General features: G+C 44.1%; 1 protein-coding gene across 2 annotated transcripts in view; it reads left to right on the top strand.

Annotated features, from left to right (window-relative positions):
- Positions 1–2,846: 2,846 nt before the first annotated feature.
- F13a1 (coagulation factor XIII A chain) overlaps positions 2,847–18,358 on the top strand; it is a 169,514-nt gene continuing 154,002 nt past the window's right edge. Inside the window, exons 1-3 of one of the 2 annotated variants that reach the window (XM_048426831.3) lie at positions 2,847–2,996; positions 4,831–4,978; positions 18,053–18,241. In XM_048426831.3, coding sequence (XP_048282788.1) covers positions 4,849–4,978; positions 18,053–18,241 — 319 coding nt within the window. In that variant the 5' untranslated portion in view covers positions 2,847–2,996; positions 4,831–4,848. Of the gene's footprint in view, positions 2,997–4,763; positions 4,979–18,052; positions 18,242–18,358 lie in introns of both variants that reach the window. The other variant, XM_085699392.2, reaches the window with a different exon arrangement.

Below are 18,358 nucleotides of genomic sequence, written 5' to 3'. Positions count from 1 at the left end.
CCAATGTGTGTGCACATCCACAGAGTCAAGTCTTGGGCCAAATGTAGAATGATAGCAATGGTTGGGAGGTGACAAGCGAGTCTTGAATGCACAGCTCAACCAGAGGGTTGACATCTGTGTGATCGAAATGTACAGCCATGGCCGCTCTTCCCCAGATTTCATGTAAGTCTAACAGACCACTGTGGCATCTTCACTCAGATATGGTAGGCAGCAGAGGATGGTGAACTTTGTGTGGGTATCTTCAGCAGCCTCTCTCTGATGGGAGCCCCTGCTGTCCAATGGGAATCCATTCAGGGATGTGACCCCAGAAGTGTCAGAGCACCGCCATTAGACAAGCTCTTGCCAGACAGCTGAGCCACTGATGCCATGATCAGCACTGTGAACAGGGGACTGGGCTTCTAGCAAGTGGAGAAGTGTGAGGGGGACTATGTTTCAGGCTTGAGGCACAGAATAGGAAGTTTAGTGACTGGAGCAAGGTGTGACAGGAAGCGGGGGCAGGAGAGGACCTGAGGACGTGAAAGAGGGGGGGCACAAGAGTAGAGTAGGGTCTAGGTCATATACAGTCTTTTTCAGTTGATTTTTTTTTCCTTTTTAGAATTTACCTTGAAAGCAAAGTTAATGAGCTATGGAAAAGTTTGCACAGAGAATCTGAACCCAGACTTGAGCCCTTCGGTGTTTATTGTGACTGCATTGTGGAGAAAGAATTGAAAGGCATATAGAGGTAGGTTCAAGACTAATTAAAAGGTAGAATAAGAGATATCTGATGAAGGGTTGGATTTGAGGCTTGGGGTGGGGTTGTCTGCAATTTGCACACGCGCCTCGCTTGGCCGCTACTCAAGCTACTTTCATTCACAGAGATGGGGACGTCTGTGATTTGCCAAGTCTTCAGAACAAATTGTATCCCATCATGGAAATGATGAGGGTAGGCTGCACTGGGTGTAGCAAAATAAGGTGACCAACAGGCAGCTAGTTAGGGAAGTCTCCAGCTCTGGAATAGACCATGGCTGAGCACCTAATTTTGAGAGGAGCCAGGAGATACATGAAAATATAAAACCATCAGAGTTGCTGAGATGATCAGTAGACAGCACACTGCACTGGAGGAAATAGCGCAGTGTGCAGCATCTGTCTCAGAGACTGCAAGAAAGACCTTCGAGGACAGAGTAGGCAAGAGAGCTCAGTGCCTCACAATATTAAAACTTCAGTCTTCTTTGGCTTGAAAACAGACAATTGGAGGCGCTCTCGTTTCCATGTGGCTTCTCTTCTCCAACACCCGGATTGAAACTGGGGCCTCTCTGTGATATCATTGAGAGTTGATTAGACCTTTAAGAGATTAGTGTAGCTCTCATGAGACTAGGTTGGTTACTCTAAGGACAGTTCATTATAAGGCAAGGCTGCCCTCATATTTTCTCTTTGCCAGTCATGCCAACTTGCCCTCCTGCTTTCTGCCTCAGTGAGACACGGTGTGTGGTAGACAGTGTCCTTCTGATCAACTGGCTGCACCTTGCACTGTACTCAAAAAACCCATCCCATCCCCACAAAAGGATGAGAAAGCGCAAGACCTCTGCTAGACACTAAGAAGATGACAACACCGTGTTTTAAAGATTCTCAACCTGTAGAGCCATGAGCTAAATCAAACTTTTTTCTCTATAAATGTTCTAGTTCAGGTATTTTGTTACAGCAACAAAATGCACTAAGGCTTTAGCACTTTGAATACAATAATGGAGGAGGTAGAACCCAGAAGCCAGAGGCTTGGTGACAGAGGGGAAGAGAGAATGAAAAATGACCAGAATGACGTGAGTTGAGAAAAGGCTTTGTAAAATATTGAAGGGATTCAACTTGAAATTGTGTCAGTGCTGACAGGAAGCAGCTGCAAGGGAGCTGGAGCTTGAAGCCACAGGAGGAAGAGTTGATAAGAGGCTTGGCCATCAAAACCTTTGAGAAGGTGATATGAAGTATCGCGAAGACACAGATGTTTGGTTTGGACAAGGAGGCAGGGGCCCTTTCCTATTTCAAGAATAAGAAGAAAGAAAAACTTGGTAAAGCTGCAGACAAACCACAGATTTGTGGCAGAGAGATGGGGTGGGGGGAATATGAATTCCTAACTAATAACATTTCCCGTCTCCCTTTGAAATTTGAAGACAACGAGGGCACTTCAGAGGATCTGGGGTTGAAGTCAGTAGTCCTTAAACACATGACACTCTCCAAACAAAAGTAGGCAAAGCCTGGGGAGGGAAACTTCCTTTCCTTTCTCTGTACGTCTTGAAGGTACTGCAGAATGATTTCGAACGAAAACACAAAGCATGTCTAACTGTGTGGCTCTCTTAAGGACATCTACTCCCTTTACTGGGACTGGACATCAGTGTGGTTGTCCTGCAGGAAGTCCTGTGGTTGAACTTGGGCTCTCTGAGTAACTCCAGAAGGCAGTTTGCTTTGCACAAGAGGGACTCATTGCACTTGCTTGATGCATGGTTACAACTGTCTGTGTGACCTGTCTGTGGGCAGGCAGATCCCCCCTCGCTTCTGCCAGCTCATCACCCAGCTGTGTGGCAAAGCATTCCTCCACAGAAAAAGGGCCCTTTAGTCCTTCTGACCCAGCAGGAGGGCAGGGAATAGGCTGCCAAACACAGCAATGCCATTTGGTAGTTACTAGTGGCATCTGGAGGAGGGGAAAGGCTGACCCTGGAGGTGGGATGGTGAGGACGTGCCAGTATGGGAACCTGGGAGCAAAGAGGCAATGGAGGCAGGAAGGAGCACATGCAGGCATTTCAAAGCCGGGAGGGGGCAGAAGTACGTGGAAAGTCCTCGAAACAGTACTGTCCCCTCCACCAGCTGTCAAGAAAGGGGAGGAGAAATCCTCTGGGATGGGGAGGAGGGTGGGAGCCGTTAGGCAGTTATTTAAGAGACGACTTTCTGGTCACTTTGCCTGAGTCCTTTTGAGGAAGTACTCAGAGGCACACAACCAGCCTACCAGGGCACCCTCTCAGGAGCTCAAGCAGGTAAGAGACTTTCAGAGCAGGACTGTCCCAAGCTGTGGCTGTCCCTCTGGACCTACATTTCTGCATTTCTAAAGGGTTTGGGGAGGGTCAGAGGCAGTCTCTCTCTCCAGTTCCCAACTTTTACCTATGAGCTTGCAATGTTTAGTCCTACTTCTAAGGACTTCTTTGAACTCCAACAAACTCTGCTAGGAGCACGGCTGGTGGAGAAGACTCTTTGATGGGGTTGGGAGTGGGGTTGCTCCTCCAAGAGCAGGTCTGCTTGCTTAAGGGAAACCAACTGTGGAATGTGGAGTAAGGTTAGAAGAGGGGGCAAGGCCATCTGAGAATGACCACCTGGCTAGAAGACGGCATGTTCGGTTGCCCTGACCTGGTCATTCCTTACCCCATATTAACAGTGTCTAAACCAAAGCCCCTTTCCCTTTGCTGCATCTACCAAGAAGGATAGTTCCCCCTCCTACACTCACCCAGTGGCGGACACTACCCTCTCTTGATCAGTGCCTGGAATGCTCCAATTCTTTGCTTTACTTGCTCTCTCCCAGAAGGCTGCCTGACTGCCCAGCACTGCTCCCCACACCCTGCTGCTGGCCTCTAGTGACCAGTCAGTGTGTCTTTGCTATTGACAAGATTCCAGAGGGTTGTGCTCTCTTGTTTTCTTTGTCATTAAACCTTTTGATTAATCACCTCCCCTGCCTCAGCTCAACAGAGATTACCTGTAAATCCTGAAAGGTGTTTGTAGATACCCACTCCTGCTTCCTTCTTCCAAGAGCCCCTGTCTCCTCCCAAGAGCAGATACCTTACCAAGCGGTTCTGTGCTCAGCCTCGCTCCTCTCGTTGCTACAACCATCTAATCAAGCTGATTCTGTAATAGCAACATGACATCTTGCAAGGGTGTGCCTAGTTTTTACAAACAGCCAGGTTGCCAGGAGTCACTGCACGGTGGGTCAGGTAAAGAGAGTTCAGAAACAAAGTCCCCCTTCATTTTGACCAGTTGGTCAACAAGTTCTTATTGGGCCCTGAAGTTAAGGTGTGTAGTGTTTAGACTGGCTGGTCGCCTTCACAAACCCGGAGGGAAGAGGAAGCAGGCCAGACCATGTCAGAGCACAGCCTACTCACAATCCAACTGAACATAGCCACAGTCTCCATGCCACACACCCAAACAGCATCATGTGCGACTCTTGTCGGGTCCATTCCTAACCCCACTCTACTGTAATCTCTTGGGAAAGAGGTGCTGTTTTGGTTTCTGTTGTACCTACCTAAGTACTAAGATCACAGCCAGGCTCACAAGAAGCCCCCATTAAGTAGTGACAAAATTAAATGGCTGGTCTATTTTATCTATCATCTATCTATCTATCTATCTATCTATCTATCTATCTATCTATCTATCTATCTATGCTATAATTAAATGAAGACTTTAACGACTATCCTAATCTGGATGTGTTTTCATGAGTCTGATTCTCACAGTGACTTAGGTTTGGTGAATCTCCATGAGATGAGTAAGTGCATGCACCTACAAACGTATAGGCTTTGGGGATTTGGGGAGAGGAAAGTTCTGCTGTCTGTAGTCTTGAACGATTTTCTTTGCTTCAAGCAAACACTCTTTCTTGTGATCTCTTTATGTTTTAACAAGCAGGACGTCTCCCTGAGATCCTCGGGGAACACTCTCTATCCCTAGGCTCATCCTCACTGCTACCTCTCACTCTCATTTGTGTGGGATGTGCATGTTGCTTGTCGTTGCTGTGCACAGGTGCATCTCTCTCTCTACTTTAGAATCTGGGCCACAAGTGATGCTCATCTCACACCCCTCTTCCATGGACTTTCTTCTCCCATTCCCAAGGATCCAGTAAAGCTGAGAATGTCAGATACTCCAACGACCACCTTTGGGGGCAGGAGAGCAGTGCCCCCCAACAATTCCAATGCAGCAGAAGTTGACCTCCCAACTGAGGAGCTGCAGGGCGTGGTGCCCAGGGGTGTCAATCTGCAAGGTAAGAGCAGCACACCACTGTATCCAGTAGAGCCAGACCCCCTTTCCCATGAGGGATCTGTGGAAGAACTTGTCCCACTAAGATCTACAAATGGCAACCTCTCAGTCTCTGGTGTCCAAGAAAGGGTCCCAAAACTCTTTCAAGATGCAAAAACACCAAAGTTTCTGAATGACAGTCCTAGTTTGGACATTTGCTGATCTTGTCATATAGGGAAGTCACTTCCTCTTTCTATTTCTCAGTCATTCTTTTTACAAAACATGCTGGATCCACTAAGGCCTCTTCTACCCATAATGTTCAGAACTTTGGAGAATGTTCTCTAGCTTTAGAACATTCCACTTCTAAAATATTGTGGCTGCGTCTGATTGTCTGGCTTGCAACTCCTTCCTTCTCTCGCCTCCATCCATGGCTGTGAATCTCAGAGCTGGTGCGCGGTGCCAGATTCTGACAGTAATAGAGATGAAGCCCTCCATCTCCTGAGCAGCCAGCGAAGGAGGCGGCGAGGCAAGCTGCTTCCTCCGCCTCTTGCCTCTGCCTCCTCCTGAGGGACCTGCTCTGGGTGCAGCAGCCACCAGCTGACCTCCTCTTGGCCCTGTCAGCTGTGACAGGGTCCAGATGCCAGCACTGGCTTGGTGATACAGAAGCCATTCCCTTGGGGAATGAGCAGGGACATTCAGACTCTTGTCCCTGGATGGCATCTAGCTGGCAGGACATTGTGGAATATCGTTTATGCACCAAAACCCGGTTTTGTTCCTGTGGGCTCTCAGTGTTGAGTTTCCTGGGGGACAAACATCTACTTGCTGAGGTAGGTACAGACAGTCACACACTGACTCTTAGTGCCCAGAAACTAACTCTCCCAGCTAAGTGCCACATTCTAAACCCGGACATTAAAGTCACAGAACTGGGGTATGCAACCAGCCAGCCTCAGCTTCCTTTGTTACAGGTTAGAATACTGGCCTAAAGCCATCAGTTGATATTCTTTACCTCTTTACTGCCCATGCTAGAAGTCCTTTTGTTTTTTATAAGAATGCAAATAAAATCGAAAAGACTGCAGACACAAAGCTCTCCCATGGGTCACCTGGGGATATTCAACTTTCTTGTAAAATTCCCCTCTGGCAGAAAAGGCACTGTACTCTGGGAAGGAGTACATTGGCTCCAGCAGAAGTCAGGCATAGGGAAAGAAAGAGGAAGGGGCTCAGACACCCATACCAGGATACATGAGGACACATGGATCTCTGGGCAGGTGGTAAGGAGCCCAAAGTATATTCCTGGTCCAGGAGGCAGAAAACGCAGTGACTCAGCATCCCTAATCACTATAACTTATTAATGACATATTTCAGCGTCCATATTTCAGTATGTGTTTGTTCAGGGTTTTTCACTGTATGCTGTGAGGATGGAGCTTCTGAATCAAGAATCACAGCGGAGTAATCTCAAGAGAGCTAGCTGGACAGGTGAAAAAAATATCAGTGTACATAGTCTGTGAATCAGGCTGTTACTCTGCAGAGTTCGATTTCTGTTTGTCTAAAAGCACAGAGAGTTTGGCACTAAACATATGAAGCCTTCCCACCTCCAAACCACCCCCAAATCATCTTAGAATTATGAATGCTCTAAAAGGCAGTAAGGCTTTCGCCCTGGTTCACTTAGTCATCTTGCAGTTCACCCAGTGGCCACTAGTGGACCCCGGGAGCACTGATGTGCACTGACTTCAGGGTCACCTGAGCCCCATATCCAATTCTCTATCTCCACCACTAGTCCTCAAGGGTAACTTTTCATTTTGAAAGCTGTCCTTGTAAAATTAATTGAGCAGCTCACAGAAACCAGGAGAGGAAAAGAAAGGAAATGTCTGGCTCTTCGTTTTAATTAGCCCCGTAGCTGTGAATACTAATGGTTACTGGGAAGTATTTGTGAATATCCAGTATACCCAGAATGTGGCTAATATGTGTATGTGACAGACTTTCACCATAGCTAGAAATAGTTGATTAAGAACTGTTTTATGAGAGTGAAGCATGCCATATTTCCAACCACTTGAAAAGCTGAGGTAAGAGGATCACTTCAAGGCCAGCCTGGGCAACATAGCAAGCACCCTTCTCAAAGTATTATTTTAGTAAAGTTAAAAAAACTAAATCAGACTGTACAAATTTATGTAGGCTTCCCCAAATACTTTCTTAGTATTTAAGAAAAACAGATCTATTTGAGATTTTAATGGGACCTCAGAGGTAGGACTAAGCTGTAGACATGTCTGATGTTATCACATACTTTAAGAGATCCTTTGTGTTCCCTGTGTGTCCCAAACAGGAAAATTATCATGAATATTACTTAGAATGACATACATTGTGTGTGTGTGTGTGTGTGTGTGCACTGTGGGTGTACATGGAAGCTAGAAATTAATGTTGGCTGTCATCCTTGATTACTTTACCTTTTGTATTTGGACTGGGTTTCTCACGAACCTAGCTCATTGGTTTGGCTAGTCTAGACAGCCAGCTTGCTCTAGAGATCCTCTGCCTCCATCTCTGAAGTCAGGGCTAGGATCCAAACTCTGGTCCTCATCCTTATCAGCTGAGCCATCATTCCAGTCCCACAGTGGCATCAGTTTCTAAAGACTGTTCTACACATTCAGTTGTGTTTCTGCAAAATCTCTCTACAGCCTTCCAGGTTTCAGGTTCTGTGTGGCTAGAAATGGAATGTTACATAAGTCTACTTCATCCTCTTGGGCTGTGGGACTCTGTTATGAACAGAGAGGCCATTTGTAGCAGTTATTAGAATATCTACATGGCAGGTCTATTGTATTGAGATCAACCAAGGAAGCAAGAATAGCCTGGTGAATGTCCAAATGGAGGCAGATCCAGCACTTTTTTTTTTTTAGGATAGTGGGGGATTTGAGTGTTTTCCTAAGAATTTATTCCTTCCCATAATTCTTTGTCAGAACCAAACCAATCTCTCAATCAGTTAGCAATAAACTTCTCCTTGGTGCCAAGAAGACTCTTTTGTTCAGGGTTACTGAAAGAATGAGAAAGGCATTCATTATGTGATGAATAAATGAAGTTATGAAGTGAAGTTCATCACTTACCCAGTTCACAAAAAAAATAGATTTGGTGTCATTTACATGTTAGAAGTGATTCCAGAGTCTGAGAACAAGAAGAGGAAGCCAGTCTCTAACTTCAAGTGGCTTTCATTCTAAGAAGAAAAAAAAGAAAAAGAAAAAAATCACTGCAATTGAGTCTAATAAAGACTAATTGAAATTTGGTAAATTGCTGTAAAACAATTAGAGAAAGAAATATAGGTCTTGTGGCGTGGTGGAGCAGGAAAGAGGATGACGAAGGCTTCTGGAGAGCAGAGACATCTCAGCTGTGTCTTGTAAGATGACAAAGAATGTTTCAGATACGCTAGGCATGGCAGTAGACTTCTAATTCTAGCACTTGGGAGATGGCAGTAGAAGGGTAAGCTGTCTTCATCCCCAGCTATGTGATGAGTTCAAGGCTAGTCTATGTGACTAGGAGATTCTCTCTCTCTCTCTCTCTCTCTCTCTCTCTCTCTCTCTCTCTCTCATCTAAAATAAAAGGAATATAAACAAGGGCCATCTTTGTAATCCCAGTGCACTGAAGGCTGAGATCTCGAGTTTTCAAGTAGTCTGTACTATATACAGATGATGTAGACCACATGTCAAACGAAGAAAGAGAGATGAGATAGAGAAACGACGTCCTGGATGAGAAAGCTTGATGTACAATTATGAGGACCAGATCCTAGTACCCATGTTCTTAATGAGGCATCACGCACAGTCCTCTAACCCCAGGTCTTGTGGTGCGAGAAGAGGAAGATGGCCGAGTTTTTCTGTTTTCAAACTAACTGAGAAAACTCAAATCTCAAGCTCAAGGAGAAACCCTGCCTTAAAGAAATAGACATAAAACGACTGAGAATGGCATCCAAAATCCAAAATCCTTCTCTGACCTTCAAATATGTGTCCGGACATGCATACCGCCACAACACCTACACACACACACACACACACACACACACACACACACACACACACACATCTGGTAGGTAGAGAAGAAATAAGACTCTTTTAAAAGATGAAAGAAGAGAATAAGAATATATAGAAAATTATTTTAAGACAGACAGCGTCTACTTAGTGGTGAGAATTAGCTGCAGGACACAGAAAAGATGAGCCTTAGAAACCTGACAGGGGTCACATTACAATAAGCATTAAAGATCCTACTGTCTTTCTATTCCTCTGAACACAGGGAACTTGCTGTTGACTCTTATTTATGGTTTATATGAGTAATTTTCATAGCAAATAGAAAATTGAGTGGAAATATTCCAGGTTAGAGGAAATGTAGACCAAAAAACGTTTAGCCTCTGAAGAAGGTGTGAGTCTCATTTCTCTTGCTCCGGGATTTCTGAAGCATTTTAGGCTATAGGACTTCTTAGTAGCAACAGTTTAAATAATAACTGCGGGAGAAAAATGCCTTTAATTGTTCTAATTATACTTGCTCCTCCTGAGTCACCAAGAGATGTGTGAGAAAAAGCTTTCCTGTGGCTCTTCCCATCATAAACAGACCTACTTCCTCACACATAGCGTGAACACCTATAGCTTAGTAATAATGTTACCAAAGATTTCAGGGAGAACTCAGCTCACCAGGGAATTCCTAGAATATGAACCTAAACATTTAACTTATTTCGAGATTCCATCTGTGACAGGTATAATCATTCTCAGAAGAATATTTTTGCAACCCGGGGAGAAGATAATCCACTTTTTTTCATATTAGGGAGAGAGTAGGAGGGCAGGGAGGGAGCTGACGCTTGGGGAGAGACTTTCTTCCTTTCTTTAACAGCCCATTTTCTCATGTGTTTGGAATTAGACGAAATTGTGTTAGGTAGACTTTTTGAAAGCTGTCACTTTGAAAGGGCAAGCTGCCAAGTTTCTAGCCATGATATAATTTTAAATAAAGAAGAAGCAGTGACTTCCCAGTGTTCTATTTTCTAGGATCTGGGCTTGGACAGGAAGATGTGAATTCACTTGCTGCTTGTGCTGAGTGAGGCTTGAACAATGATGAAGCTCTTTCTATCTAAGTTAGGTCTTGTTAGACCAATAAACAAGGTGCCACCTGTCCACCAGCTTAACAGATATTCTCTGTATACTATACACTTGGAGAGAGGGCCCTGGTAGGCAAATGGGCACTAGAATGCCTTACGTCATTTTTATACCTTTGCTCATGTTCCATGGTAACCAGCTGTAGAGTCCTTGCTATAACCATGCACTGTAAGAACCAGATTCTGTTCCTGGTGTGCTTTGTGTGTAACACCCATGGTCAACCAGGCAAATGTCATTCATTCAGTGGCACTGGAGACCGTGCCTCATTCCCCATCACTAACTCTCAGTACTGTAATTTGAATGTAGTTTGTTCCCGAAGGCTCGTATGCTAAAACTTGGTCTCAGTGTGGTGAACTGACAGGTAGGGCCTAGTGGAAGGTCCTTGTGTCACTGGGAGTCTGCCCTTGGAAGAGATTAAGGTCCTTTTTATGGGGCCCTGAGCTAGTAGTTCTCATGAAGGTGAGTTTTTTATAAAAGATAGAGCCTGATCAAGGAGCACTCTCTGCAGGCCTGGCCATGAGATCTCTTCTCTGCCAGCTTCTGCCTTTAAGATGCCATGTGTCATAAACCATAAGGCATTGTTCAGGTCCCTCACTAGAGCCAGAATATGTGGTTTAAACTGTTCAACTCCAACCACCCAGCCTTTCTCCTCTCTTCCCCTCCCCACTCCTCTCCTCTCTTCCTCTCTCCTCTGCTTTCTTCTCTTCTCTTTTCTTCTCTTCCTCTATTCCTTCTTCTCTCTCTCTCCCTATCAATAAGTAAATCTTTTCTTTATAAAAGCCCAGCCTCAGATATTGCTTTACAGTAATGAAAAACAGATTAGAATACCCAGTGAGTCCACTGACCCATTAGAAAATTACTCTGAGGAAAAGGCAGCATGACTGTCATTTCTGTTTTTAAAGAATAAGCAGCCAGTTTTACCTTTCCATGCATCTTTCACGTTTGTCTGGCATCTCGAACTTGATTGCTTTGTTTGAAATCTTTTACCTATCAGAGTAGCTTGTAATCTTCCACACCTCAGCCGAGTTTAATTTTTGTTTTTTTTTTTAGTAAATTTTATTAAATTATAAAAGTTTCCATTTCCGCCCCCCCCTCCCAACACCCTCCCACTCCCCCCACCCCCCCCCCCTCCTTCCCCTCTGTCCCCCAGGGCAGTCAGGGTTTCCTGCCCTGTGGGAAGCTCCAGCTCCCTCCCCCTCCCTCCAGGTCCAGGAAGGCGAGCATCCAAACAGACTGGATCCCCAAAATCCAGCATATGCAGAGGAAACAGGTCCCAGTGTCATAGTCAATGGCTTTTCAGAAAGACCCCGGGCCAGCCACAGTCAGAGAATCCGGCCAAATTCCGAGAATCTGGCTAGATCACGTCCTCGTTCAGTCCCAGTCCGACTGGCCCTGGTAAATTCTCATCAGATCCGTTCCCTTGTATCAGTGGGTGATAGCATCCCTCGCAGTACTGATTTCGTCTTTCATGTTCCTCCTCCTTCCGCTCCCCCTCCGGACCTCGGGGGGCTCAATCCGTAGGGAACAATATATTTCAACTAAGGGAGCCATTTTAGGGTTTACAGGAGACTTGATTATATATGGGATCCCAGGTCCAAGGAGAAATCCCCCAGATTGCTCTCTGGACAGAGGAGAGGGTGCCTGAATCGGCCGTGGCCCATGACCATACTGATGTATATTTTGCTTATCACCATAGATCCTTCGTCTGGCGAAGGACGGCTATGCAGTCGGAGGCCCACATTGGAGCAACGAGTTTAATTTTTGTGTCTTTTTTTTCCATGTTTCACTTTTTAAACAAAATGTTTTCTTAGCTTAGATTGTTTTAAAGCGGAAGCTTAAGAGATTAAATGGGAAATTTTTTATTTAGCTTTGCCCTGGTTTCTCCTCACTTAGAATGAAGTGTTTTCCTCTGAATTTTTCCCTTCTTTTCCAAAGGCACTGGCTTATTAGGGTGATGTTGTAATAAGAAAAAAAAACCCAAGATACTCAAAGCATGATTTTTGAAAGTTCAGTGCTTAAAATTCAATATCCGCAATAGCAGAGCAATAGGCATAAACACATACACATATGTACACATATGCCGATACCAGCTATGTGCATGTACCTTAGTGCCATGTACTTTGTAGATGTGTGAGCAACTGAGTAAGTATGCAGCCTAGGGGACAATATTCTCCTTAGAGACTGAGTGTCTCCCTAATCTTGGAACGTACCATTTGTTTATGAGACTGGTGGAAAACAAACTCCAGCCACATTCTTGCCTCTGTCCTCCACAGTTCGAGGGTCACAGGAGTGTATGACTACACCCAGATTTCAAGTGGGTGCTTTGGATCTGAACTCAGATCCTCTTGCTTGCATAGCAAACAGTTCTTATCCATCTCCTAGGTCCTATATATTGTTTCTGAAACAAACTGTATGTGTTTGTTTTTACTAAGAAAAATAAATCTCAAGAAACCATAAGGCATGTGTGTATGTGTGTGTGTGTGTGTGTGTGTGTGTGTGTGTGTGTGTGTGATGTCTGTCTGTCTTTCTTAGGCTTGACACTCTAACTTTCAATAGCATCTTTACTAACCTTTTGTTCCAAACAGCATGAAGACTTGATGGTCTTATCCAATGGGAAACTAAACTTCTATCATGGAAGCCTTGGTAATCTCCAATCCTCGTCTCCAATAAGCCATGTGGCCCTCAAAATTACTTGTCTTGAGAGTAAACTGTCTGGGAAATGATATTTAAAGAACTGATAGGTTTGTTTCTGTGGTTAATAAAATAATTCTTTTTAAAATGAAAAAAAAACCAATCAAGACCCAAATGTTTAGATATGAGATTTAAGTGAAAAGCAGCAAGCCTTCTGGAACATGCCTCCCAAACTTTCCCAGACATAAGTGATGGCAATATGGCCAAGCTGTAGTCTTTCCTTCGAGGAGTTTCCAGTTTTGTAGGTAGCATCACCTGTGTAAAGGGAAAATATAGTTGTTAATGGTGGTCTGGACCTTCTGTTTAGAAAGAGAAATATATGATTCTAAGACTAGAGTGGGGAATGACTTGTCTACCTGTAGAATCCACAAAACAAAGCAGATGGGTCTGGAAAGACAAGGGATGTGAACCTTGCTGTTTCTGGGGCAGGTGGTCTGAGGGTCTACTGGATCCTGGGAGCATTCTTACTGGGTCCCTCACCTGCCCACACAGACTCTGATTTTCAACTTTGGGATCCCAGGGACTTCTCAGTTCTTAGAAGCTACTGTTACTGCCACTGACTTCTGAGTGATTAGCCTTTGCCAGGACCCCATATAGAGCACTCCTTCCATTTTCTTCCATTCCAACTACACTTTGCAGTTCAGGAAGTTTTTGCAACTTGTCCAAGGTCATAAAGACAATATGTGGCGGATGTAAGGGGTCCCAACAGCCTTACTCTAAATCCTATGTCCTTAACCCATCAAACTGTTAAAAGTAAGAAAAGGGTAGCTCAAAAAAAATCCAGTAAAAAAAATCCTTTTTAAGATTTTGCTTTTAATTTTGTCTCTCTGCCCACCCCCTCTGTGTGTGTGTGTGTGTGTGTGTGTGTGTGTGTGTGTGTGTGTGTGTGTGTGTAAGCTCAGTGTCTGTGGAGTCTACAAGAAGGTATCAGATCTCCTAAAGCTGGAATTAATGCGGTCAAGAGCTGCCCACTGTGGTATATGAGCTGAACATGTGTACCCTGCAAACTTAACCAGAGAGCCACCTCTTTAGAACCTTCAATGGATGCTGAGGTCTCACAACTACAGTGTAGCAAAGCAGTTCCATACACACTATGTAAAATAATAATATCTGAAAAGAAATTTTGCCATGGCCACTTCCGACCAGAGACCCCTGCTCCGTTTGGAGTTTTGCCATGTGCAGCACCAGTGCTCCAGCAAAGAACCCAGGCTGCCTTCAGTAAGGCCAGAATTTCCCAAATCACCATGCTCTCTGTCTTTAGTATCGACTAATATTACTCAGAGCTAGCACTGTACTGTACATTGTTCTTCTGACCTCACTCAGGATTGCTAGATGTTAGCCAGTTTTTGCAGGCTGGGGCAGGAGGTAGAAAGCTTGGTAGATACTCATCTCTAGGTTTATATAGATAAGGCTCCTTGAAAAGCCAAGGCATTAGAGCTAATAAACTTTCTTTCTTTGGGGGTAATTGATCATGAGGGAGGGAGGGTAGTGTATGTGGAGGCAAATAGGCGAGTACCTTAGGACCTGTAGACTCATGCCCTGCAAGCAGACTGATCTCAGTACATTCTTTACCCCAGAATGGTCTTCCAAATATCAAGACTGACACCATTCCAACTCTCCTCCACTCTGTCTCCAGAAGTGGTTTAAACTTCTGTGTATAAACTTAATCATTATGTAAGTTTACTGCTTTGGGTTTTAGCGGAATCCTCAATACAAAGTCTAAACCCCTGAACAAGGCTGGTGAGGCTTGCAGGAGCCCCTGGCCTTGAGCCCTCATTGTGCTCCAAAAGTCCCCCCAACCATTATTGTCTTCCAGTTTCTCTCGTGATCATTCACCCGCTTGCCTGAACAGTTCTCCTTGCCTGATGCATTCTTCCCCAGCTGTCCTCATCAGCATTGAGGGTCAACTTGGCAGAGCCTAGACTCACCTGAAAAGGGAGTCTTAGTTGCGTATTTACCCTTACCAGATTGATCTTCAAGTATGGCTATAAGGCAGTGGGGAGGCAATTGCCTAATCAATACTTGTATTCATGGCTTGGGAAACAACACAAAAGAGCACACTATGGAAATCGGACTGTAGTGAATTGTAAATGTACTGAATACACACTGAAGGCCCAAAATGATCGTAACTGTGTGCAACAGTGGAGCAATTCTACAAGCAGAAATATAATATGAATGCATGCCAGGCCTTAAAATGGAACCACAAACTAAAAAACAGTTGCATAAAAATATAGCCAAATAGCTGCCCAGGTAAGAGATCTTTGGGTGTCTGGGATAAATTGCTATCCACTATTGATAAAAAAAGATATCAGAATGTGTTTTAAGAATTTTGCTTCAGCAGATGCTTAATGCAAAATTCCCTAGTAAGATATTAGTGTCCAATGATGCCTGAGATGAAGAAACCAAAATGTGCTTTATTTTACAAGATTCATTAATGGTCTCAATGTAGTTTATTAGAAAAACTACAGCCAGAATAATGTATTTTAATCAAGGGAAAACTCTTCATGAGAGAAATTAACAAAATGAAATCTACTATGAAACAGAGGAATTCACAAAATTCTGGAAGTGACTACTTTAAAAGGGGTAAAATATTGAGGTGGTGTTACTTAGAGGGTGTCTCCGAGTGGTCTTTAAATTCCAGTGTACCAGACAGAGACTTACTTGGATCTGTGTGGAAGTCCAGAGCTAGGATGTATGAAAATCCACAGGGAAGCAGACATCAGGCCATCTTGAGAACAGTAGAGTTGTATAAGAGTAGACTGTATGTCCCTCCTGATAGTGAATGTCCTGTTCAGTCAAGGATCAGAATCTTTGATAGAGATAGCTCATTCATATCTGGAACATCTACCCAAGGTGCCTTTGTCTGTGAGGTTCAGTGAAGTGATACTGTGGTATTCCTTCTACCCCTGTTCATGAATGAAGAACTGATGGACCCATTTGGAGATTTTGGATTGATGATGATGAAAATTAAAAGACATTTTAATCCTGTTAAGAAAGAGGATTGTGTGTGTGTGTGTGTGTGTGTGTGTGTGTGTGAGAGAGAGAGAGAGAGAGAGAGAGAGAGAGAGAGAGAGAGAGAGAGAGAATACACACAGAGAAACATAGTCAGAGAGAGGGTTGCATACTAGTTTATATATGTGCTCTGTATATGTTCATACATTGGTGCATGTGTATACATGCATGTGGAGACCAGAGGTCAACATCCAGCATCCTCTTGAATCATTAACCCCTAATTTTATGACACAGAGTCTCTCAATGAACCTGGAGCTAGACTACCTAGCCATCAAGCCTTGGGGCTCTGTCTGTATCCACTCCTCCAACCTTTAATTATAAACACTTGATGCTGTCACCTGACTTTTAATAGGAACTGGCAATCTAAATTCAGGTCCTTGTGCTTGTACTTTATCCAGTGAGTTGTTTCTGCAGTCCCACACTAAAAGGCATAACCTTCAACAGTTGTGTATTCCCAGCTCATTCTCAGGTTGCTATAACATTGGAATTGTGGCTTTGATAAAGCCATAGAAGTTAGAAGAAAAGGCACCATGGAAAAGAGAGGCTCCAAAACTGTACATCTGCAGCTTCCAGGTTAAAGGGAAAAGTGCTTTTTAAGAGCCCCCTGTACGTTGACAAGTCTTCAGGTTGAGGCAAAAATAAAACAATGCCTTGCACTTTGCTTGCCTAACAGCACAGTCAGAGTGCCCCACCACATTGAGTGGCTCCATCTGAGGTCAAGAGCCTGAAGGTTGATGGCCCCACTCTGTACCAGGTATAGTACCAGACCCACCTGCTATAGCTCAGTCTTCATAGAAACTTTCCACGTAACAATATCCTCAATTGAAAATGAAGAGAACTCAAATCTAGAAAGGCTGTGGGACAATAGTCTTGTATTGTTTTAATAAAACAGACAAGAATTATGGGTTAATGCAGGATGTAAGATGTTAATAAAGAGCCCAAGCTAATAGGCCAACCAATTTATAACTAATGTAGGCCTCTGTGTGTTTCTTTGGAACTGAACAGCTGTGGAAACAGAAATCTCTGTTAACATAGAAGGAAATTCTTCCTATACATGGTATTTTGAGACTCAAATTTCAAACTCAGTTTTACCTAAACTTTAACTTTATCTAGAGTGTTTCAGAGACTGCCAAATGTAAATTTGAGGGGAAGTAGGCTGTCTCCAAACATAACAGTAAAGCATGCATCAAGTAGCCAGGCAGCTTGGAAAAGAGAGTCCAGGCTACCTGACCCAACATTCCCTGCATGGAACTCCAAACATATGTACAGAAACCAGTTCCCCCACTCAATCTCCTAAACCACAATGTAAATATTCCTGCCTTCAGTGTGGTGATCATGTGCATGACAGGATGAAGACAAGGCAAGAGGGGAGCTCACCCTTCTCCAGGGATAGCATGTGTCACACTCTCTGCAGGTTCCTTTCACTCAAGGAATCTCGTGTCACCATCATATATGTATGCCTCTGGGGGACTTTGTAACCTGACACATGAACCTGTAAAATAAGTGGATGTATGCCATATATGCAAAACTACAAGAGTAGCAAACACGTAGTTGACATGTATACTCCTGATCCAAAAGACAAGAAAGCCATGGAAGTTTTGACACACACACACACACACACACAAAGACGGAAAACAAGAGTCTGACACCTAAATGGCTCATTTAGGAGCCAAGAAAGTGTGAGTCTAATTCTGCCCATGCCAGTGGACATGATCACATGTTATCACACAGAAAAACTGCTTTTCTTTCTAGAGGAGGTTCCCCTCCCTGTCTCTGCCTTTGAGGAATCAGATCTATTTTTAGAATTACAGTCGGAGGACATCTGAGCCTTCCTGGGGTGGGAGAAGAAGTTTGAATTAATGGTTAGCTTTTTGCTTTTGAGGCTTTGTCAGATTTGATTCCTCCTTTTTGAAAGATGGGGCAATTGAAGTGGCAATGTCACACAGGGAGGCGTAGTCCTGGTGGGAGGACCTGACTTAAAACCCAGCATGAGATGGAAGGCTTGAACTCTGACCCTCCCTCCTCTGTTTCTAGATCTATAAACTAGGTACCTGTCTCTCCCAAAGTGAGTATTCTGTGCTCCGAAATGAGCTCACAGGTGGAGAGAGGGTAAAAAATACCTGTCTTCCAAAACAAGAGGCTGATTCTCAAATCTACTGCCCCCCCTTCCGTTGTAGTTTCATTCAGCTGACCTTCTTCTAGAAAAATAGCCTTGATTACTGAGAGTGTATGTAGGTCAACTATCTTTAATGGTTTCCTTATTTTGCTTTCTGCATGAACAGATTACCTGACTGTCACAGCGGTTCACCTGTTCAAAGAGAGATGGGACAGCAACAAGATTGATCACCACACAGACAAATACGACAGTAACAAGCTGATAGTCCGTAGAGGGCAGACTTTCTACATCCAGATTGACTTCAATCGCCCATATGTCCCCAGGCAGGATTACTTCAGAGTGGAATATGTCATTGGTGAGTGCTGTCTGCCCTAACTATGATACTAGGGGTCACATTGCAAAGACAGGTGGGAACTGGTATGATTATACTCTTTCCTCGTCCTATATTTAAGACTGGCTGGAGGAATGGTCA

The sequence above is a fragment of the Myodes glareolus genome, chromosome 14, assembly GCF_982192425.1.
Source record: "Myodes glareolus chromosome 14, mMyoGla1.1, whole genome shotgun sequence".
NCBI lineage: Eukaryota > Metazoa > Chordata > Mammalia > Rodentia > Cricetidae > Myodes > Myodes glareolus.
This window is presented reverse-complemented; position numbering and strand designations above follow the sequence as displayed.